The 24,109-nt window shown below is 39.2% G+C and overlaps 1 protein-coding gene across 1 annotated transcript; it reads left to right on the forward strand.

The window, feature by feature from the left end:
• Positions 1–669: 669 nt before the first annotated feature.
• Positions 670–20,177, forward strand: OPRK1 (opioid receptor kappa 1). The gene is made up of 4 exons (XM_062633402.1): positions 670–1,041; positions 1,546–1,857; positions 13,739–14,091; positions 18,692–20,177. Exons 2-4 carry the CDS (start codon positions 1,598–1,600, stop codon positions 19,222–19,224), a joined length of 1,146 nt encoding a protein of 381 aa, XP_062489386.1. The 5' UTR covers positions 670–1,041; positions 1,546–1,597; the 3' UTR covers positions 19,225–20,177.
• The last annotated feature ends 3,932 nt before the right edge of the window (positions 20,178–24,109 follow it).

Raw genomic sequence — 24,109 nt, forward strand, 5'->3', positions numbered from 1 at the left:
TAATTTCCTGTTTTGAAGAAAGAAAAAAAGTTTTAGAAGTAGAAACGCCTCTTTGAAATTGCCATTTAGAGGGATTCCTGGTGGGGATTTCAAGGTCTGTGTGCAAATTAAGAGATATCCTAAATACAGATTAATGTCTTAACAACCCCTGCTTGATGGAGTATATTAGAGGTAAGCTGAGGGATGCAGTTTCTGCACACACTATCTCTCCATCCCTGTCTGCAGCTGGAGCCTAAGGAGAGTGGAGTTTCAACAGTGCTACAGGGAATTCTGGACTTCTCACATGGTGTGGGAGAGCTCGAACAAGCTAAGAACAGTTACCAGCGTGTGTCTATCTGTTTTACCACAGCCAGCTTCTGAATTTCCTCCAACTTGCAGGTGCAAATGAACAGAGGCACTGCCACCCAGCAGGAAGTGATTTGGATGCACAGTTATGGAAATGAGACATGAAAGAACTGATGGACCAGGCAAGGCATCTAAACTGAAAATTCCTGTTTTATTCATCATGTACTAGTGTGTAAAAACCTGTGGGATTCAGTAAGGCTGAGAGGATCATTGCTTCAGGCCTGGAAGTACACGGGAAACTGGGAAAGGCAACTTGGAAAAGTGTATTAAAAATAAGCATTAATTCATTGCAGAACTTATTTCTTGTCTTTATTTTAATTTATCTGCCTCTCAGTGTTTAGACAGAAGTCATGTGAGCTTCTGAGCTGCAGGGACAGAGGCAGAGGAGAACGTGTGCATCAGTGCAGAGTGCTGCTGGAGCCCTGGCAGAGGGAGAGGGAGGCAGAGGGAGCCTGAGAGAGAAAAGGAGAAGTGGTGGGAGCTGGAACAGCAGCAACTGCTACTACCACGTTGCAGCTCATGCCCGGGAATCTGCTCTGCTGCCAGCACACCTCTCCAAAGGTGCAGGTGCCTCAGGTTACAAAGTTCTAGAAGATCAGTGATACTTCCAGGAGCCAAGTGGAGCTGCTTTATTTTTTCTTTTCCTGTGAATAACATCTGTTTGAGGACTCCGCTCCTTTTCCTGGACTGAAAGAGGTATTTTGTGTCATTATTGGGTCTCTTCTTTGAAAGCAGGTATGGGATTGGGAAAAAATAGCTCAGGGCAGGCTGTCAAAGCAGATGTGAAGAGAGGTGGTGGGTTTCTCTCTCCTTCCCTTTGTAGCAGAGCTTAGGCAGTAAGGAGCCCCTGCCATTAGGATACAGTTTGACTTAAAATATGGAGGATGGGAAAGACAGGGTTAAAGTGTGGGAGTGGATCTGAGCTGTTTGCCATCTGATTTGTTTCTCTGTGTAATCTCTGAAGTGGAGGAAAACTTTCCTTGTGCCCCTGGGGGAGCAGCAGTTGCCCATTGGACAGTGAGATGTAAAACTTGTAACTATTTAATATGAATGTGGCTTGCTCAAATCTCTGTTTGGCAAATTACAGAATTACAGTTCCCATCCCAGCAGAGCTCCCCTTAATACATACAAGTTTGAGAGGTCTTAATGTCTGGTGTCTGTGACAGGACTTCTATTTCGTTCCCTCTTCCCTCCCTCCAGGGTACTCACCACCTGCTGTCAGCACTCTCCTGCCGGTCTCTCTCCTGCCCCTATGGGTGCTCCGGTGCAGATTTTCCGGGAAGAGCTGGACTCCACCTGCTCCCCGGGGTCCTGTCGTCCCCCCAGCACCAGCAGCAGCTGGCTCCTGGGCTGGGCAGACTATGACAGCAATGCTACTGGGGTCTTCGGGGATGCCCAGCACAACCACACCAGCATCTCTCCTGCGATCCCTATCATCATTACTGCTGTCTACTCGGTGGTCTTCGTTGTCGGCTTGGTGGGAAACTCTCTGGTCATGTTTGTCATCATAAGGTAAGGGGCTTTGGAGTACCTGTTGGAAGAGGTGCAAATGACTTCCCCTAAATTTGGCAGGGTGAGGGAGGGAGTACTTTATGGAAACACTCTGGGTGTGCATACATGAGTAGCCGGGAAAAAACAAGCGGAATGACCCCAACCTTTTCAGTTACGGTGGGTTTGGCTGGACATGCAGTTAAAGAGGAGGAGGAAGCTGGTTAAAAGCGATCAGTCCTGCAGCCTGCGAAAAGAAGGTTCGTGCCCCGGCACTGCGTTCAGCGGGTGCCCTCTAGGGATGAGAGGCTGTTTTATCCGAGGAAAAGCTCCAGTGGAGGAAGGAAACTTCTGCAAGGCAGTATTTCACCCCCCCCCCCCCCCCCCCCCCCCGTGAGGAGACCCCGAGGGATGGCTTATATGTCTAGTTGTGTCGATACATTGCTGCCTTGTCACCTTGCTTAAAAAGGTGGGGAAAAAAGGAAACCATAAAGACAGGTGGAAATGCATAATGTAAAGCAAGGGATATTTTTTCTCTGCCAAGTGGTGTTTAACACCAGTTGTCATTGTCAGAGTGAAGAAAGCAGATGCTGAAATACCTTTGCTATTGTTTTTCAGGAAACTAGAAAAATCTGTATGTCTGTGTTAGGTTTTCGTATTAAACCACTTGGTGAAACGCACAGGCACTTACATTTGTGTACTGGTGTATATTTTATCTTGCACTATGATTTCTTTCTCCTTTTGTACTTTTCATTTGCAATTTATAAAGATGTTTGAACAGTGTTCATCAGCCTGGTGATGATGAGCAACAAAGGGGACTGAAATAATGCAACTTTTTGGACTCTTGTTTCACAGTCTATTTGAATCCTGCAAAAAAGTTCTGTAAAAAAAAATTGTGGAGTATTTGTGGCTCAAGTAAAATCAGCCTGTACAAAGAAAGAAAAATTGAGCTATTGGAAGGTATCTTGTTACTAAAGCATGCATGGTAATGGCCAAGCAATTGCAGGATGGTGACATAAGTGTCAGACTTGATATAGGTGGAAGTTAACTAGAAGCAGTGGAGTTGTTCATGAGGTACTTTATGAAAGATAAGTTATAACCAGGTGAATACTCTTGAATAATGGAAATAAAATCCCCTTTAACAGTCAGTGCAATAAATATAGATTCCCATGTCATCATTTGGAGAAACTGGTTTGCTCCAGCTTTGTGATGCTGTAATTTTTATACCCCTGCATGCCCTTTAGCCCTTCATTCAGAGTAGAGATTTTGTTTCTTTTTGTATTTCTCTTGCAAGAAGAGGGGCTCCATACTTGACACACACAGCTGCAAAGGCAGAGATTTTCTAAGCCATCAGTCACTGACAATGATAATTGACTAACTGCTCTAGCAGTGGAAATAAATTCAGACTTAGCCAGAGCCCTAAAAGTTAACGTGTATGGGTTATAGTGGTGCATATTTATTTACAGGAAAGAAAAAAGTCTTTCCTGTTACCTTTCTAAGATTATTTTTATGAGGGTCTAGCTAGCTATGGCTCATTCTCCTCTAGTTACTACATAAGCCTTTTGCTTCAGTTTCCTCTTGATTACATGACCAAACAACATGCCAACATGGCCTGATAAACCATGTCTCAGGAGACCTGAATTCTTCTCTTGGTTTTAATACCAGGCTTCAACACTTTTTCCCGTCATGACAAGGTCCCTTCATGACTCTGTGACTTGGATTCATCACATGTAAATTGAAGATACTGGTGCTCGATTTCTCTAAACACACTGTTAGATTTAAAAGCCAAAGCCCAATCATTAAAAATCCTAATAGAGCAAGACCAGGGCTATTGTAAGAGCCCGAGACCCCTCAGGCCCCTTGAGACTGGTTGTTTTTAATGCGCAGAAAGACCTCTGTGTGGAGTGCACCGTGCAACCTGCACTCTTTGCAGTCAGCTCTTGTGGTGTAGGTGTCTGCAGGAGCCCTCCCCGTGTTCACATCAGCTGTGAGGCACGTGCACGAGTCCCAGTGGCTCTGCTGTCAGGCCAGCAGCCAGACAGGTGGGCTGACAGTGCCGGTCTCACACTGAGCCATGGCACATGGGATGGAATGCTCTCCTGTGGTGCTGCTTTTCCTGGGGGGGAGTAAGAGAGAAAGAAGGCATCACATTGCCTCTTGCACTGGTGGGAAACGCAGACACTGTGTGGGAAACACAGTCCTCTTATAGAGAAGAAGAGGAGGCATGAAATGGGTTTGTAAAAACCAGGTGAAGTTATTTGACTCACCTGAGTAATGTTATACAGCTATGTGTGTCTTGGCATGATCAGAACTTACTTCAACCCCAAACCTTTTGAGATTACCTTACCTCTGAGATCTTAGAAGGTATTTTTGCAGGTGAAATAGCTGGCTGAAGTTGCAAAATAAAATTACTTGTCCTCAGAAGCAAAAAAGTATTTTTCCTCTCTTTCTCCTCCTTTTTTGACTTTATTTCTCTAAAATTTAGTGCTGGTTTTAAAGAAAAACATACTTGTAACAGCTGGAGGGGAAGAAGACTCTGCTGACTACAGTTACAGCTTTAACTATGGATTTGCCCTAATCAAAACCATAAACATACTCTGGTAAAAAATGTGGGAGATGCTGTCTCTTACTGACTCCAGATTCATTTATTCCATAGAAGTACGATACCCTTATTGTTCCTGAAGACATTTACGGAGAGCAGCTGCTGTCATCATGATTGTAAATAGCCAATCCTGTATTCCTTTTAAAGTTATCTTTCAAGTTCCCAGTGAACTGAATAATTTTCTACATTCAAAAATGGTTTTAACAAGAGGTTGTGTCACAGATATGTAGATTGATTCCTAAGGGAAAAGAGAAAGCTTCTATTCCTCTGCTTAATGTTGAAGAAAAAATATAACTAATAATACATTTTTGTTCTTATATGCATTGAACCAAGTGGCATCTTATGCAGCACAAAGAGTCTATTAAAAATGTCATAAAAAATTGTCTCCTTTCCAGATTGTTTTTAAATATTCTCCATAATTTATTCCAAGCAAGAATGAATATATAAAAAGTTATATACAAAAAAGAAATTGATTCAATAATTTGGTTTAAATCAATAACAGGTTTTGATTGCATCAAAAGATTACTTGTTAATTTGCTTTAAATCATTGTTCTAATTTTATTAAATTGTACTTGGAAAGAATATTGTTCTGCAATGAAAAAGGAAGATTCAGAAGAGTCGACCTAACTGGATTACCTGTCCCTTATTACTTGCAGTTGTTATGATTTCATTCTTTTATGAAATCAAAGGTTGGGCTTCTAAAAGTAAAGGCCAAGCTGTACTACACTTTGTGAAGTTTATGTCTTTTTGCCTTTTTTCACCAGATCAAACAATTGACACTTTTTTATTATCAGTAGAGAGGTATCAAATGGATTAATAGCAATTCATCACAGAACCTCAGAGCATCAGGCTTTACCTTACTAAATGGAGGTCATTCTGGTAGATTCTCCAGGGTTTGGCCCAACTTGAAATGATTTGCATCACAAGTTTAAAGACTGATCATTACCAACAGCTTTTACAGATTGCACAAAGACCAGTGTAACAGGAAACATGGACAAGGGCAAGTTTATGAAACAGTATTGGTAGTTTGACAAGCACAGCACATTTGAATACAATGGGAATGTTTCTAACATTTTTAATATTCTGTTAGGCGATAAGTAAGGGGGACTTGGGATTTATAAGCTGACAAGAAACCCAACATGAGTTCCCAAATATATTTCTGTGCTAAGAACAGCTGATACTGAAAAAGCAGAGAGAGCAGAGGAAAGGCTTGGAAGAAGTATTTACTAGAGGCAGTATTAGAGAGAGGCTATAGCTTATAGTGAGTAAAGTGGCTTCTGAGAAGTAATTTGGTATCCGTACAGACACTTCTGCTGGGCTAGCATCCAGGTAGCCATTTATTTCAGAGAAAGACATAACTAGAATCCCTGCCTGGAAGAAAGACAAATTACAGGAACCCATTTGAACTGGCTGAAAGTGAAAACTTACAAGAATTTTCCAGTTTGGCTGCTGGCAAGGCAGAAGGCTTGAAATCGCTTGTCCTCTCTCAGAAGAGTGGTGGGGAAGCTCATGCTCCTGGGAGGAGTGGGGAGCCTTAATTTCATTTTTCCTGAGAGAGGATTTTGAATTTGCTAAAAGGGTGTTGGGGCAGGAAATACTTAACTTGGTGATTTGGATTGCCTGGGATGCACTAAGAGCAAGGGAGGATAATTTTCCTGGATACTTACTCTCACTGTCTGTTCAAACTGTGATTAGTTTGTCCCTTAAGTTGAATTCTCTGAAACAGATGGGTTCCCAAGGAGAGTTTTGATTTCAGTTATATTTTGCTTTCTAAAGGCAAAGCATCCAGGAGAACTTTGATAAACACTGCTTCTGGGAAATTTACTTCATATCTGTTTTGGTTCTTCCATCCATAAAAATCATATGATAATTCTTGCAAAGTGTGGACTCTGTGCTCTTCTCCTCAGGGAAGACTGCTTTGTTTATTGTTAAAGTGCACAATAGAAGAATATTTTCACCATGGAAGCTACCAGCTGTGCTGCTCAGTTGACTGTGTCTTAAAGTTTCCTGCATTTCACTTGAATTATCTCCCTTGGGAATGTGTGTGCTCAGCTGGTCTGTGCTCTGGGCTTCTCTCTGAGGCAGGTTAGGAAAACAAATGAATACATGAAGTCCAGAGAAAGCCTTCCAGCTGCCTCCTAAGAGGAACTGATGGCTTTTCCCTGAGCTGCCTCACTTCTGATATATTCATTTGTTGCCTACCAAATAATCCTATACCTGTGATAGAGTGAGGTCCCTTGTCTCCCATTCAACTTTATTACAGGAGTGCTGACCAGAGATTCAGGTCTCTACTATCCGAGTGAGTGAGTCTCTAATATCTGAGTGAGTAGGTGTCCTATAAAACACTCCCAGCAGTGGGAGTTATCCAGTGGCAAAATGGAGGCCAAGCACCTTGTTTTAAGAGCGGCACCCACATCCCAAGACCTCTGTGTGAGAAATTTCTGAATTCTGTCCTTATTTCCTTCCTGCAGAAAAAATCTAGGGAGAGCAAATGTTCAATAACATTTGACCGCTTCCAACCAGCTTCTGCATACAACTAGCTAGAGAGATCAGAGCCTCTCAAAAAAATAAGAAAGACCCTGAAAAAATCCTCTAGAGCCTCTATCACCAAAGGCAACAATGGGATTTGTTCTCTTTGCCAGGCAATGTCTGTCCTACTCATTTCCCTCTCCCACAAACACATATGAGGCTCTTTGCTAAAGTTGCTCATAGAATCACAGAATAGCTTGGGTTGGAGGAGACCTTCAAAAGTCACCTAGTCAAAACCCCCTGCAATGAGCAGGGACGTCTTCAACTAGATCAGGTTGTTCAGAACCACATCCAGCCTGGCCTTAAATGAATCCAGGAATGGAGCATCTACCATGTCATGTCCTTCATGAACAAAAACCCCAAACAAACCCAAACCTTCCAAGAAATAAGAACAATGGGAAAACTGGATGTTAGCAGAGACTCAGCGCTTGCCAGGGCAATGTATGTGTCACAAGTAAGAAGGATTAGGATAGGCTGTATAACACCTTGGGAACTCCCCGCAGCATGGCTGACCAGTCACTGGAAAATATTTGCAGCAACATAAAAGTTTCTCAAGAGACAGAATCAGCTGCTTGACAAGGTTTAGGTTCATGTTACCTACCAATAGAGGTCAAAAAAATAGGTACAGAGTCTAAGCTAATTGTCTAGGCTCTCTAATAATATTGGACATACTGGTTTTGGATAAAGAACTGATGTTGTAAAATTCTGCATTCTCACTGTTTCAGTTTAAGCCACAATAAATCACAGCACCTTGATGTTCCTCTGAGCTCTCCTACCAAAATCATAGAAGCAAAAATATTGCAGTACTTCTGTTTATAACATTAAGCATATTCTTCAAAAAGAAGCTCTTAAGCTCATATAAAAATATTCCCCTTATCATAAAAGGAGGAAAAAAAGTTTGTTGTGTTTTTGTTTGTGAATTTTTATTAATTTTGACCGGGGTATATGTAGACTTGAACTCTAATTCAGAAGCTATTAGCTCAAGAAGGAAAGCTTCCACATCTAACCTTAATCTGCAATATCCTGTTCAAACTCTGTTTATGGCTAGTTCAGAGGAGTAATAGTAGTGGTAAATTGTAAGGATTTTAATGATACCTTCTGACATTCAAGGAGATTATGTTCCCGGAGAGAATAGAAGACAAGATCATGCTTTTCTTCTTTAAGCTGCTTAAAAATAGGCATCTAGAAGTGCTTATTAGCAAAGAGAATTCCACTTCAGGAAACTATTTTGTGGGAAACATACAACTTTTTTGCAGGCTCCTTTGAAAGTGTGCAGTAACAATGTAAGTCTTCATCTAAAGTTTTCCAAGGTCCTGTATACTGCTAAATTATGTCTGTCTTTCAAAATGTAGTAATAACATATAGCTCAGTATGAACATACAAACTGCAGCATACTTCTACTTTCTTTAAATGACCTCAATCTTAGTTTCATATTAGCATAAACCTTTTGAATTATGAAGATCCAAAAGATGGCTGAATCATCTTTTTGATATGGTATGTTTGGAATAGATCTTCCTGGGTTGTTCTTTTATTCCCCCCGCCGCTGTTCTGATGCAGTATGATACTGAGTGTGCCCTGAATATAGCCTTGAGATTTAGAGCTTCCTGGACTAAGGTTTTCAGCTGCTTGATCTCCATACACTTCATTTAGAGGAACCTAGTGGAACAGAGCCTGCATCCTGATGATAGTTGTTTTTGCAATTTGCTGTTAGATGTGCTTTAGCTTTCATTTTCATTCACTGACTCAGGTATCTGCCAAAAATATGTTTGTTATACCTCATTGTATTTCTTGCTTTTGTACTTTCACTCTGCCACCGCAGAATGTTGCAGCATATTTGTTAGCCTTGCTCCCTTCTCCATCTTTCATTTCATACTAGAGGGAAAATATTAGCCTTTTAAAGTTAGAAGAAGAAAAAGTTGCCCAAAGCAATTCCTTCTCAGCTTTTATTAACTTTATTAGCTATGGTGTACTTTAGAATCATACTCCTCTCCTGTACCTGAGATAATAACTTTAAGGGGCTCTACTAGTAGATTTCATAATGCATTTTGGTTTTTGTCTTTTTGTTTTGTGTTTTTTTCTTCTAAAAGCATATGAGCTCCTCAATAGCATGCTTCCTTCTTCTCTTACCACAATTTCATTAATGAGCTTAGGCTGGAGATATGATTTCTTCTTATATACAGTCTTAAAAAATTGTGCAAATTAAATTCTACTCCAGAAGGAAAAGTACACTAATGATGAGTCAACTGAGAAAAGGGGAAAATTTTCTAAGGGACAGTTGAAGCCAGTCTCAAAGAGCATTCCATTCTTGGGAAGTGGACTTAGCCTAAATAGTGATAATTTTGAAAGTTTTACTTTTGACACATAAGTATTCAGCATTTAAAACTTGCTCCTTAAAAATTCTCATTGTATATCCATCAAAAAAATAAACCCAAACGAAAGCTTTATTTTTCATCTTACCTGTTTTTCTGCAGCGTTTCCATGCATTTTCCAGTTATTTAAAGTCTACAGAGGCTTGAAGCCTGCTTATAGTTTGACAAGCAGTCTTGAGATCCACCAACACCTTAAGTCATCAGAGGCTTTTCTGCGTCTTGAAATTAGATTATAGCACCTGATTTAAGAGGTAACTTTCATTCTTATGTGGTACTGAAAAGTTGTCACCTTATTATGAAATTCTAGTATTTAAAAAATCATTTTCTAGATATGGGATTTTCCATGAGCAGTTTATACAACAATGTTTTATAACTATTTTAGTTGTCTTGAAAGTAATATCTCAAAGACACTAAAAAAAATGTTTGTCGTTAATTACCACTGTGCCATATATGCTGTAGTTATGTTTTGGTTTCCCCTATCTCTTCTAGTAGACTAATTAAAGCAAGCAGCAGTGTTTTTTACTTAAATGAAATTCAAACCACATAAAATCTCGCCTCCTATATTTTGGTGCAATAGGGAGAGTTATAGAAAAGCAGTTAAATCCCTCATCTCATGTTCAAGTCAGGACTCTGCCAGGGTCTACTTCAAAGTGTCTAACAGCATGAGCAGTCACTACCTTACTTTAACTGGACTTTTGATTAAGCACATATCTTCAGACCCATGTAGGCATTTAATAACTTTTAGGTGTTTAATTAAAAACATTGGAAGGAGTTTGGATGATTGAGTCAGATTCTCAAAGGCATTTCTAAATTTTATGAACTTCTAAATGAATGTATGGTTTAATCTATATTGCCTAACAACTTCTGAAGCCAGTATCTCATTTACATCGAAGCCAATGCTTTCAGGTGAAAGTAATCAAGATATTTATGTTACTGTGTGAGAGAGCTTTAAGGTTGCATCATTAAAATGTGCTTGGACTTAGCATTGCTGAGGTTAATAAGTGCACCCTTCATCCCTGAGTTAGGTACATATGATCCTTCTACAAAGCTTGGGAGAAATAACTACGTAAAGGTACCAAAGTATTTATTGGAGCAGTACCTATTGGTGAGCAGTACCTATTGGTCTCCCTTGTTCAAAGTCTGGCAGAGAAGGGGTCAGGCGCCTTACTCTAGCTCAGAGTGTGAAGTGCAAGGAGACATTGTGATCTGTGAACTGGGGTGGATTTCAGCAAAGCCAGCTAGTCCTGGGACTGACAGGCTGGAGAGCTGTGGGGTAGCACTAGATGCGCACTAGGTGCACCAAAGTTGGGATTGTTATGTGCAAATGTGCCCGTGAAATGAGCCAAATCATTCACAGGGCCTTATGGGAGCTGTGGCACACTGTAGGGTTTTCTTTTCCCAGTTGTATTTTCACTCCCGTATACAGCTTTGATTTGATTACATTGGAAGTTGTCTAAATTCTGGTGCTGGGATGACTCCATGTTTCTTACTAACTGTGAATGACAAGACATCCTTCCTGTTGGATCAATAGTAGTGAGGAAAATTAATTTTCTTATATGTACATACGTTGCATAGTAAAAAAATTTCAGAACTGCTTACTTTACATGCACAACATGCTTAGTGCATGTACAGACAGCATGCTTTATGTTGCAGGTTCAAGAATTTGAATTTCAAAGTTACGTAAAAATCCTAGTACTGTTTTACAGAGGGTCTTTCCTATTCTGCCACTGGAAGGTTGGGGGTACGAGAGAAAGAGGTACTGAGAAAATAAGGTATACGTGGCCACAGAGTCACGGAAACAAAAGAATTGAATTAAGGTTGAAAGGACCAGGAAATTCCAGATATAAGGACTCTCAGATATTTGTTCTTTTCAGGGCTAATAAAATCCTCTTAGTTGTTTATCATTACTTTTCTGTTTTTCTTTAAGGAAAAAAAAGGTCAAAATAATTCCTTGATACATGAAAGCAAACTTTCCCTATCCAAACCCTTGGGCAAGTTTTAAAAGATCTAGAGAAGCAATGATTCAGAAGAACTGTTAGTTACTTCACCTCTGCTTACCACAGGCTATTGCATTTTATTCAGATATTCCTGTACTGAGTGTAGCAACTTGTATTTGGCTGAAGCACACCCCTTGCAAAGTAGCAGACATTGACTTGGAGACATCAAAAGGTGGAAAAATTACTCCTTTCTTGTGTAATTTTTCCCCAATAATAATCACCTTAGCTATTAGAAAAATCTGTCACTGTTTCTGAATTGAGTTTTCTGGCTTTGACTTTAACATATCTGTCCTTGTTATGCTTTTCTTTGTAGTCTGAAAGAGCTCTTCAGTACCTGCTATTTTCTTCCTGTGGAGGTCTTCAGACACTATAATCAAGTCACCTCTTGGTGTTCTTTTTGATAAAATAAATGTGCTGAGCTCTTTTAGTTACTTGCGGGAAGAATTCTCTACATTCCTTTCACTTTTGTGGCAATTATTATGCATCTATTCCTACTTTTCACTTTTTTTTTTTGCAATATGGACAATTCCAAATATCATCAGTGGTGTCCATAGAAGTAAAATCACGTTCCTACTACTCCTTTTCAGACATTTAATGGAAACAAGCCCATTTTAGAACAGATTTGCAATCTGAATGTTCAGTGAGTTTTTGTTCAGTCTTATATTTGTTTCTTCTAGCAATGTGCTCTCATGTTTGTGTTGGAAAGGTGCCTTATGGGCTATGATATGAACTACAGGATGGACTGCCTCCTCTGTTGAGAAGGTTGATCTGGGAGGGTGCAGAAGCCCAGCTCTGATGGGCAAATGCCTCCTTGTGCTCTCTGATCTTGGAGAAGCTTAAAGTGGGGCAGAGGGAGTCTGGACCATTGGGGGTCACACAATCAATGTACAGCTTTTGTTGATGCTTCCCTTTGGCTGTCTTTGCTCAGAAATTTCTAATGCTTCACTTGAACGAAGATGTGAGCCTGGGCATGATATCTAGGTGAGAAAAGTTTAGTTTCTTTTCTCTTGCAGTTATCTTTTCTATGCTTCAAACCAGCATTTGGTATCATTTTATCTGTAAGTTGTAATTAGAGTGGTTTAGAAAAACTGATGCTATTTTTAACATTTTGTGTTGGTCATAGAATGACATTTCTCCCCATATTTTAATTAAGAGCTACTTTACATGTTGGACACACTTTGTCAGCAATGCTCAAATTATTTTTATTTTTATTTTTTATTTTACACATCAACATTAAAAAGACAAATAGATACGTTGCTTTACATGTTCATCAGCTGAACCAATCAAATCTTATATTTCCACTGTAAATTAATGACATATAGTGAAATCCAGCTGGACATGTCTCTGTGTGTGTTACATGTGCACATTTTAGTGTGGGCACAAACCTACAAAATATGGGGCTGAAATGGTTTCCAGAAAGAAAATGTGCCATTAAATGTGATAATAAAATTAACAGCAATTAGCAAAAGTAGCTAGTTGGGGTGAAGCATTGTAGAAAGGAGAATTAAGTGTGTCCTTATGTTAACAGGTTCTCCTTCATCCTTTGTGTCTGTAGTAGAGCTGGAGCAGTCTTCCATGCCTGGGGCAAAGGCTGTCCCCCCAAACTACCATCCAGACAGAACAAAACAGGTTGCCATCTCAGAAAAGCAGATCCTATCCATTTGTGTAGGTTGAGGCTTTTATCAGCTGGACAAAACAAGTGCTTCGTTTTGATGAAATGAAAGGATCAGAAAAAATATTGCTATAATAATTTTTTCCCCACTGTGACATCCTAGTTAAACAACACTCATCTTTTACATTAACAGTCACAAAAAAAAAAAAAAGAGAGCTGTGAAATGCTAATGATAAGAAAGGAACAGAAATTGCAAATGAAGGATCAAAGAAGGGAAATGAAGAAAACTTGTATATGCTGGCATTGTTGTAAGGAATTCAAGGAAGAGACTATCATACCACAGGCACTCTGGCCTGGCAGACATAACAGCTAACATGATTTCTTACCAGAAAATGGGATAACTGTTCTTTCCACAAAACAAACCCGTAAATCTCACAATCACTGACAGTTAATTATAAGAAAAAAACCCTCAAAATACTTTGAACACTTACAAATGTAGCAATGATACTTTCCTGTAGAAGGATTTAAGAAGATAGAATTGAAACCAGCATTCAGCTGACTAAATGTGTTCATATACCTGCTTTTGCCTGTGCTGAAGAATTCTAACTGCTAACACAGGTACTGAGAGGCTGAGTCAAAAGTGTTTATTATTATTCCAAGGGTCTTGTATGCATGTGCACTTCTGTCAGAAATGACAGAAAAAAGCCCCTGTGTCAATGCGTGACAAACTGTGACATATCTGAATGGGCATAATCATATTTTGAAGTAATAAAGCCTTACTCATTTTGTTCTTCAGGTACACAAAGATGAAGACAGCAACCAACATCTATATTTTCAATCTGGCTATGGCAGATGCACTAGTTACCACGACTATGCCTTTCCAAAGCACTGAGTACCTGATGAACTCTTGGCCCTTTGGTGATGTGCTGTGTAAAATAGTGATTTCAATTGACTATTATAACATGTTTACCAGCATATTCACACTGACCATGATGAGTGTTGATCGATACATTGCTGTGTGTCACCCTGTGAAGGCTCTGGACTTCCGTACACCTCTCAAGGCAAAGATAATCAACATCTGCATCTGGCTATTGTCCTCATCTGTTGGTATATCTGCAATAGTTCTTGGAGGTACCAAAGTCAGGGAAGGTGAGTGTGAGCATTAAAAATCTAGTCTTTTTGTTTCTCAAATAGCATAAAATGTAGCTCTGACTATTGATTAAACTTGATTAATTTCTTCTTCAAAAAGTATGGCTAAATTTCTGACATTTTGATATATATTGTGGAACATTACAGTATAACATAAATTATTTAAGCTCAGATGCCTTGGCCAACTAAAACAAAACGCACTTTGAATTTTGTCTAGTCTATGCTAGAGTTAGACCATAAAAACCTACTAGAAGACAGCAGGGGGAAATCCAGAATTTGCTCACAGTGGACAGATCAAAGATCAATTTAGGATAAAAAATGAAAATGTCAGTTTAAGGTGTTTTTTGTAGGTGTTGTGAGAGTAGTTCTGATGAAGTTCTAAGAGCAGAAACTAGATTGCTTGTTAGTAGTATTAATATTAAAACTATCATTAGTATTAAGACTTGTGAGCTTATTATCAACAAGCTATTTCACAGAACTTGATGGCACGGTGAAGAAAGGAAAAGCCAGTAGCTGGAGCGAAAAAAACACTCTAAGTGTCTCAAATTCTTGTTTATAAAGGGAGGGGGATAGAAACTTGGAAAAGCTGAGAATAAGGATCAATAAGGATCAGCAGAGGAACTGGGAATACAGACCATGGCAGGGGAGCAACTGCAAGAACGTGAAGCCAATGAGCTCTGTATGCAGACTACCTGTAGGCTTTGCTTGAAATTTATAATCCATAAAGGACTGTGCATTTAGTCCCTGTAACTAGTGACTCATTACCAAAACTGCCTTGCTATGGGGTTAATCTTATTTTGAAAGCCTCCTTGAGAAAGAAAGGGGAGAAACATTCTCACACACATATATACTTCATACCTACAGGCATGACTGCAGTGCAGGAGCACCTGTATCCTCAGAAGTCTTGAGGACTCTAATGATGTCCTTGGGTTGGGACCATCCTATTAATGTGCTTGGTAAAATACAAGACATGTATATTTATTTGCTGGTAGTCTTGATTGAGATGTAAATAATAATTTGAAAAATTATTAATAATTTTCTGAGTTAATCTTTTCTATTGAAAGGTTTCACTTTACATAAGGACACTGTTTTGTCCATCAGAGGCAATAAATTCTGCACATTAAACTGTTTGGCATGGACCAGTGCAAAGTAAACATTTCTGTAACAGCTGCACAAGGGCTTATTGATTTGGCTGAAGAGGTATAGATTTTGTTCTTGCTGTTGGCCTGCTGGTGGGTAGGTGACAGGAGAGTCCTCTGCAAGCTCTTCTTTCAGCCGTTTGGGGGATCAAGTGTTCTGGTCTGCAATGCTGTAACTCTTCTCCCCAGTGAAGTTTTGACAGGCTGTATAAAACAATCTCTCACTTGAGAAACATTAACTTCCAGGCATCTTCATTTGGGAAGAATGATTGTCTCACTACATATTAGATATTGGCCATGGGACATTGTTTAGGCCCAGTGTTTTGTTGGAGCATGCTTGACTAGCAGGACATTCCTGTCATTCACTGTATACATCGCATTTAGATCAAGGGGCTGCTCTCAGGCCAGCAATGATTGAATGCCTCTGCCACACCATGTGTCAGGCAGCCTTTTGTTTCCCCTCTTGAAACAGAGACTAGTAATGCCACAGCTCAGCTGGGCCAGAGAGAGTTGGAAATTATTAACAAATGCTTGTCAGTCCCTACTGTTCAGCTCTGCTTGTCTGATCTAAGGTCTCCCTAGAGCATCTAGCACCTATTATCTTGTCTAGTGTGTTCATGACTTGCACTGATAAATGCTGAAGGGGAAAAGCAAGGATCCTGCCTATGCCTGACAGCTGGAGCTTAGGACTGAAACTTAATGTTATGTTGGTCAAAATAGTTGCTTTTTACATGATACAGAGCCTTTGCTGTATTCAGATTTAATCAACCACTATGCATCAAATGGAAAGTGATCATATTTAAAGCTCTCACCCCATGCTCAGTTAGTCCATTGTGTACTCACAATACAGGATTCCTCCTAGTGATGTGCTTCTGGATACATTTTCCCTGCAGGATAAAATTTATATCTGTGTAAATATTCCCTCTCTGGAGTTAACAGAGCTTTTCTTGCTGAAGAATTGTTCACTTTAAAGAAAATAAATAAACTAGAGGTGCTGTTAGTATTCCCTATAGTAGTACAAACGCTCTATTTGAATACAGAAGAATATGAATGCCTAAAGGTGACACAATTAGTAATGCAACTCACATAAATATATACCCTATGTCAAGATTAATATTAATCTTAAATGGTAGCTCATCAAACACTTAAAAAGAAATATTTCCAGTAACATACCATCTAGGCTGAAGTATTTTTTATGAAAGATTTCAATACATTTGTAATACTTGGCTTTCAGAATGGAAATTTCAGCATGAAATTTCAAGTACTCAGTTTGTGACACTGTACTTAGTTCTGCATCTTTTCAGGCAACGGGGATACAATATAAATTGCATTTTAATATCTTCCAATGTTCCTGAAAATTATTATGATATTGTGCATTAAGACAGGGATCTTTGTTGATTATTTGCTATTTGAAAACTGAAAAAAACATAAGTGGGTTCTGTACAATTCATAGCATTACATATATCTAGTGAAACACAGAAATATTAGTGAATTTAGAATAAGGTATTCCACAGAAGGTAAACTGTAATGAGATATAAGACAATCATTACATTTGTATTAGATAATTTGGAATTCAAAAATGCCATTGCCAACTACAAATTATATTAAAAGGTAGCAAGCATGACTTAATTATTTTGATAAATATATGAAATTATGTCAGTAGATGTGACAGAAGAGACAGTTTCTTCTGGGAGGGGGTTTCAGTGAGTAACTGGATGTGGTCCAGAGCAGCCATCTCTGATCACACCTCAGTTTTATCCAGAAGGCACATTGGGGTGCAGCTTTACTAGCCTAGATATTATAGCTGCATCGTGATTTATTGCTGCTGCTAGGCCATGACCTACTACAAATAACAGCAATAGTCAATGTGAAAACTTCTTTGAAGATGAAGAAGAATTAAGTGAAAGCAACTACAGTTATGAAAACCTAGATCATGAAGGATTTAGAAAAGTTGACCGACTGTAAAGACCCCATTAAGCCATACTTGTACTGTCAGCTTAGCATCTCCCATCAGGCTTGAAATATATGCCTTTTCACTTTTCAGCTTTCAGAATCATCCCTTAGTTGTTATGTTTTTTGAAATTAAACCACAAAATGTTTAGCTTTGATTTCAACTTTTTTATTTGAGTGTTTTAGCATATCACCCAGTAACAGCTTTCTGATATCTAACTGCAGAAATGTTCGTATGATGCCATAATAACAACTTCCCCCCTAGCTGTTTTTCAAAACAAATTATCTGCAATATCATCTTGATTTGTGAAGCATTTCAATAGCGGGGAAATATGTTTTGATGGAATTTTTCTGACTAGTTCTACTGGAGACAGATATATAAAAGAAGTGATGTGTAAGAGTGTACTGAATCATTCCATCCTTAGATTCAATAAAAGCCAATACATAAGCATTTGTAGAGGAATGACAAAGTCAGTAGGGAAAATGAAAAGAATCTAAAGAACAATGCAGTGCTCAAGAGGATAAAACATAAGCTATAATTCAGAGTGAAAAATCCCTGTGTTACCTTGACTTGCCTTCAGTAGTTTAACTGCCAATAGTAGTTATAAATTTACCTCTTCTCTTGCCTTGCCATTTATCTTGGTTTTTGATTTTCTGTATGTTTGATATGCTGAGAGGATTCAATGAGGTCAGCAAATGAAACCTTAAATGTTTCATTTCTTAGCAGTCTCCTGTCAGATGGAATATTTCTGGGACTTAAAACTGAGTGACAACCTATGACTCTGAATCCTGGCATGGGCAATCAGAAGGGAGTGTGCTGCTGTCAGGGGCTCAGATACTGCAGTCTCTGCGCAGGCTGAAGTTTCAATGACATGATCTGCAAAAAAGAGCAGCTTCCATTTGTCTCCATGCACACACATATTTTATTTAACCAAAAAGAAGCTGTTGTCAGGAAATAAGTGTTTCTGAAGGCAAGTACTTCCATGTATCACATTTGCACTGAAAAAGGCACATGGGAAAAGATTATTACAGAATTATCATATATTGGCAAAACCTTCCTACAGTCAAAACCTCATTTGGCTCCCACCATTCATGATACCAAAAATCTGTCTCCACCCACAGATAAGAACGTATGCAGTTTGATAATAATGATGAGATTTCTACTCTGTTGAACATGGTACTCATTCTGGCTTTAAATGTCGATGAGATTCACATGGAAGCATCTTTACAAATTTTTGGTTTTGTCTTCTGCAGTTTTAGGTCTTCCTGTGGGAAACAGATTTTATACAATGTTATACATTTTAAAAAGCCCCTATCTCAATAATTTCTAGAGACAGCTGCATACAACCAGTTTCGATGGTAATTGAAAGTTTTTCTTGGATTGATTTAATGATAACTCTCTTTATTAATATCACATTACATGATAATCACTTTGCCTAGCTTATGCTATGGTGATTAGATTATTTAGAATAATAATGAAGCAATTTTCTTTTTGCTTCTTTCATTCCCAGATACTGCTAGCACTGAATGCTCCTTGCAGTTTCCAGACAGAGATTACATGTGGTGGGACATCTTCATGAAAATATGTGTCTTTGTCTTTGCTTTTGTTATTCCAGTTCTCATTATAATTGTTTGCTATACTCTGATGATCCTGCGCCTTAAAAGTGTACGGCTTCTCTCAGGGTCTCGAGAAAAAGATCGAAACCTGCGCCGCATTACCAGGTTGGTTCTTGTGGTTGTGGCAGTTTTTATTATCTGTTGGACTCCTATTCACATTTTCGTGCTGGTTGAAGCCTTAGGGGATGTGTCCCACAGTACTGCTGCTGTATCCAGCTATTACTTCTGTATTGCTTTGGGTTACACCAACAGCAGCCTCAATCCAATCCTTTATGCTTTTCTGGATGAAAACTTCAAGAGATGTTTTAAGGACTTCTGCTTCCCCTTTAAGATGAAGATGGACAGGCAGACCACCAGCAGGGTCAGAAACACTGTGCAAGACCCAGCTTATATGAGGGAAGCAGATGGGACAAACAAACCTGTATGACTAGTCGTGGAAATGTCATCTTACTGTCCTCAAGAGAGAGAAGAGTCCAACGACCTAGGACTGACGCAGATTACAACTGCAGTTTGAACTAGACTCGCCCAGAAAGAAGTTTCTGGAGTATTTCAGAAATCCTAGTTGCTGGAACTAAAGCAAGTTTAGTATCAAGAAACAAGAACCTCCTGAAAATAAGATCAAATGGAAAGGACTTGGCTGATGGTTAGGTTTTGGCACCATGTTTGCTGTACTTGAGCAGGTACTAAAACATGCTTTTGGGAAGACAGGAGGTGATAGCGTTGTACCGGCTTATTCTGGATAAGGAAAGTTCTGGCCTTTCTCTTTACAATATGTAAGGTTATATTAAGCAACATTTGGTCATAACACTGAGTTATGCCAGAAACTTCTGCCACACTGATGGCTGCTTCTTAGCTGTGTAGTTTGACAACTTGATTTGTCATACTCTGTTACAGTGAAGAGTGTTTAGGCTTCTGCAGAGCAATGCCAGAGCTAAAATCAATATTGTCGTCAACTAATATATCTGTAACATTTGTTTGTGCTGTGGAAATCCAATTTAAGCATGATCTGCCTACACACCAAAGTGATTTTATTGTATCTGTGTATGGTAAAGCATTTTGGCATCTAAAAATGTTGGGATTTAAGGAGAATTGTTAGTATTGTTTTAGCACGTATACAATCATCTGTGTGTAATGTTTTCTATGTGTTATTTTCTAAGATGATTGTATATTTATTGATTGTGAGTAATATAATATGCATTTTTCAGAGTGTATTTTGAACAAGAGGCTAGAAAACTTCAAATACTTCACTTGTCTCAAAACTGATGGAAAACTGCCACATTCACTACATGGAGTGAAATAATCAAATTCCATTTTCAATAAAGGAAACAAGCATACTTAAAAATAATGCTGTACTTCTTTTTCTTTACAATTTGTAAGCAGATTAAAATAAATATTTATGAATTAGAAACAAGTGAATTAGCACATGGATTAACTGGATTGATTCAAATGAAATGAAGATTAAATATACTGGCTGCTTTAATGACACTTGATTGGAAAAGTTCATATTTTATTGATGATGATGCATTTTCTTATTTAGTAAATTAGTGAATTTAGTAAATTTATCTGTTTTCCTGTGAAGATGGAGATGCCAAGGCACAGCTACACTAATTACTGGCTTGCTGAAGGTATGTTTATGGTAAAACTGAGCCTAACTTCTAGTCTGTAGTCTTTTATCTTTTAATTGTTAAGTATTACAACCCCCACCACTGCTACTGCTGAAGTTTGGAGGAATGATCTCATTATCTTCACTGGGCACAGATCTGGGCACCAGACATCTTCCTGGTAACTTTGTTCTTTATAAAAAGTCATGAATGAGGTGGGTGCCTTCATTACATGGCAAATTTTCTCAGAAACACAGTCTGGTTTAGTCCTACTGGACCAAAAATCCTTTATGCACGCCAACATAAATCAGGAGATTCCCTCTTAGAATCATACAATGCTTAGGGTTATGATCACCCAGATAAGGTCACCTAGTTCCAGCCACCCTGCCACGGGCAGGGAAACCTCACACTAGACCATATTGCCCAGGGCCCTGTCCAACCTGGCTTTGAACACCGCCAGGGATGGAGCATTCACAACTTCTTTGGACAACCCATTCCAGTGCCTCACCACCCCCACAGTGAATGATTTCTTCCTTATATCTAACCTAAATCTCCCCTGTTTAAATTTGAACCCATTACCCCTTGTCCTACCACTACAGTCCCTAATGAAGAGTCCCTCCCCAGCATCCCTATAGGCCCCCTTCAGATACTGGAAGGCTGCTATGAGGTCTCCACGCAGCCTTCTCTTCTCCAGGCTGAACAGCCCCAACTTCCTCAGCCTGTCTTCATACGGGAGGTGCTCCAGTCCCCTGATCATCCTCGTGGCCCTTCTCTGGACTTGTTCCAACAGCTCCATGTCCTTTTTATGTTGAGGACACCGGAACTGCACACAATACTCCAAGTGAGGTCTCACAAGAGCAGAGTAGGGCAGGATCCTTTGGCCTAATGGTCATGCTTCTTTTGACGCGACCCAGGACATGGTTGATTTTCTAGGCTGTGAGTTCACACTGCAGGCAGTAGCTTGCGGTAGCTGCCAGCTTGTAGCTGGCAGTACAGTTCCTATGGAAATGCTGTAGAGATTCAACCCTCTGCATAATTTCCACATCCTTTATTGTTAATACAGTCATGTATATCAAGTATTTTTATGTCAGGTTGATAATTTCAGTGCTTCTCCATTTATCTTGTGGTACCAAACCAACCCTGAACTCTCAGAGGTGCTCACAGCCTTTCAGTGGTGCTGCTGTACGGAGCAGAGTTGTAAGATCCAGGACATGTAGTCTGATGATTCACAAGCAGATGCTCTATTGCAATTATCTTTGTTAATGAAAATATTCAAAATAATCCTTTCTGGACAAATCTAACACTTTCTGATTGTTTCTACATGATGAGTGAATAGCTGACCTCAGGATACTCGATTCATCTGGGGAGATGAATGATGCTAACACAACTGATTGAGTCTAAATTCCTACTTCATCCCTCTTTCTTTTTTGCATGCATACACCTTTCTAAATAAAGTTCTGACCTTTAAATGGTCATGAAAAGAGAATGTTTAAGGTTAAAATTACCAGTACAAGGTATTTATCAGGTTAGGAGCAGAGAAACTGTGAAAGAACTAAGCCCTAATGAATTATTTTAATTTCAAATAACCTGTACTCTTGTTCATGGTTTACCATTTGCATATGTATATCTGTGTTTTAATAGAATTATTACTCTATAGATTAATGCAGTGCCCTGCATTGTAATGAAAAATCAGTATTCCTAATTTGTAAAAAGGAGCTTTATAATTATCTTTTTTAATGTGTGTGTGATTATGTTTTCAGTATGAAGACCATCTTCCCTATCATAGGGGGTGGAAAATGTGAGATTCTGGCAATTTTTCTGTGCTATAGAAATCTTAGGTCTGTAAAGTGATATAAAAACAAGTTCTAAAGATTTATTTCTTTCATGGAACATTGACAGCCAAATTAGTTTGGATGCAGCAGAAAAGAGTCTTGGAGGTTTTCTTGTCAAATTAGGCAGTTTACCACACTTCATTGAACAGAAAAGAAAAGTTGGCCAAATCTTTTTTTTTTAATAGCTGACAAAGCATATTAAAAAAAATAATGTAATGTTTTTGATCACTGAATCTGCTTCTAGATGATTAAATTCCCATTGTTTTTTCAGCAGTTCTCAGACTGGAATGACTAGCAAGCAAACCCAATTATTCTCACAGGAACATGCATGGTGACTTTGGAAATCTGTATTTAAGCCTTGCAAAGCACGTCATTTTCAATGTAACTCAAGACAAATTACTTGCCTTTGCTCCTGTGTAGCCATCTCCAAGAGGCAGTGAGAGAAGAAGGGGTAACAGCTGCCTTGTTGAAGTGCTGAGGAGGAAATAAGGCAACAGGAACAAGCTGTGCTGTCCCATGTGTCTTGGAGGAAGGGTACGTTGTAGTGATAGCACAAGGGGTAATAGGTTTAAACTTAAACAGGGGAAGTTTAGATTAGATATAAGGAAGAAATTCTTTACTGTGAGGGTGGTGAGGCACTGGAGCAGGTTGCTCAGTGAAGTGGTAAATGCTCCATCCCTGGCGGTGTTCAAGGCCAGGTTGGACAGAGCCTTAGGAAACATGGTGAGGGGATTAGAACTAGATGTTCTTAAGGTCCTTTCCAATCCTAACCATTCTGTGATTCTAACACAGGGCAGACACGAGCAGACAGTCTGAGGACCAGCTGTACCTGATGAAACCATTCTCATATCTCTTCCTTTCAGGAGGTTCCAAAAATTTGGTATTGCAACAGTATGGTATGTGATCATTTGACCTGCTTATGGGCTTAATTTCCAGCCAACTAGTGTGAACATTAGAGTGTCACATTCTATGGTCCCTGCTTCTTTTCATTTAGATATCTTTTGCATGGAAAGCATACCAAATGCTCTGGTTCAATGCTTTTGTCTTTGCTTTAGAGATGCATGTTTTATAGTCAGACTTCATTTTAAAATTCTGAAATGTCATTTCTTTTTCCTGTTTGTAGCTGTTGTGGTCAGCTAGACAACTTCTACATGTATTGGCTTTCAGCTTGATGTGTTGGTAGAAACTGGTTTCCTCTTAAGCAGCCTTGACCGTATGATAGGAATAGTAGCAACACACTTTTTTGGGGGCTTAATGAACTAGTGAAACAATAGAAGGAAAAGAAGGAAGTGGAGCAAAGCTGATTTGCCTCACAGAATGATGAAGACTGCTCAAAAAACCCCCAACAACCAAACAACCCAAAAAGCAAGATACAAAGATACAGTTAATCCTTCATTTCTATACTCTTTCTGCAAAATACTTCAGATTTTTCTTCTCTTTTCTTTTTCTATCCCTCCTGCCCCTTTCCCTCAAACAATAGATGTGGGATATTGCCAAGAAAGAGCAAATTATTCTGGACTATTGTTTTCGAAGTGTTGGTTTGAAGGCTGATTAGTGTTGCTGTCTGCTAAGGCTTGGTTACTCATGCACACTAATAAAAGGCTCAATGGACACAGAAACGACCATCAGTGAGAATAACCTTGATTCCCCTGTCCTGCCTCCTCATAGAAACATGATATTTTTGATTTTGGACTACAGAACTGGTGGACAGGGGTAGAGCAGTTGATGTCATCTACCTGGACTTGTGCAAAGCATTCGACACTGTCCCACACAACATCCTTGTCTCTAAATTGGAGAGACATCAATTTGATGGATGGAGCACTCGGTAGATAAAGAACTGGCTGGATGGCCGCATACAAAGAGTTGTGGTCGATGGCTC

The sequence above is a fragment of the Pezoporus occidentalis genome, unplaced genomic scaffold, assembly GCF_034315485.1.
Source record: "Pezoporus occidentalis ecotype Australia unplaced genomic scaffold, CSIRO_AGI_Poc_V1 ctg4, whole genome shotgun sequence".
In the NCBI taxonomy this organism is placed as follows: Eukaryota; Metazoa; Chordata; class Aves; order Psittaciformes; family Psittacidae; genus Pezoporus; species Pezoporus occidentalis.

What these genes read in the sequence shown, in the direction of transcription:
- OPRK1 (XM_062633402.1), top strand. Translation starts at nt 1,598, where the DNA reads ATGGGTGCTCCGGTGCAGATTTTCCGGGAAGAGCTGGACTCCACCTGC. An exon ending in GTCATGTTTGTCATCATAAG is followed by an intron (nt 1,858 to 13,738) that starts GTAAGGGGCTTT and finishes TTTGTTCTTCAG; the next exon opens with GTACACAAAGATGAAGACAG. An exon ending in AGGTACCAAAGTCAGGGAAG is followed by an intron (nt 14,092 to 18,691) that starts GTGAGTGTGAGC and finishes TTTCATTCCCAG; the next exon opens with ATACTGCTAGCACTGAATGC.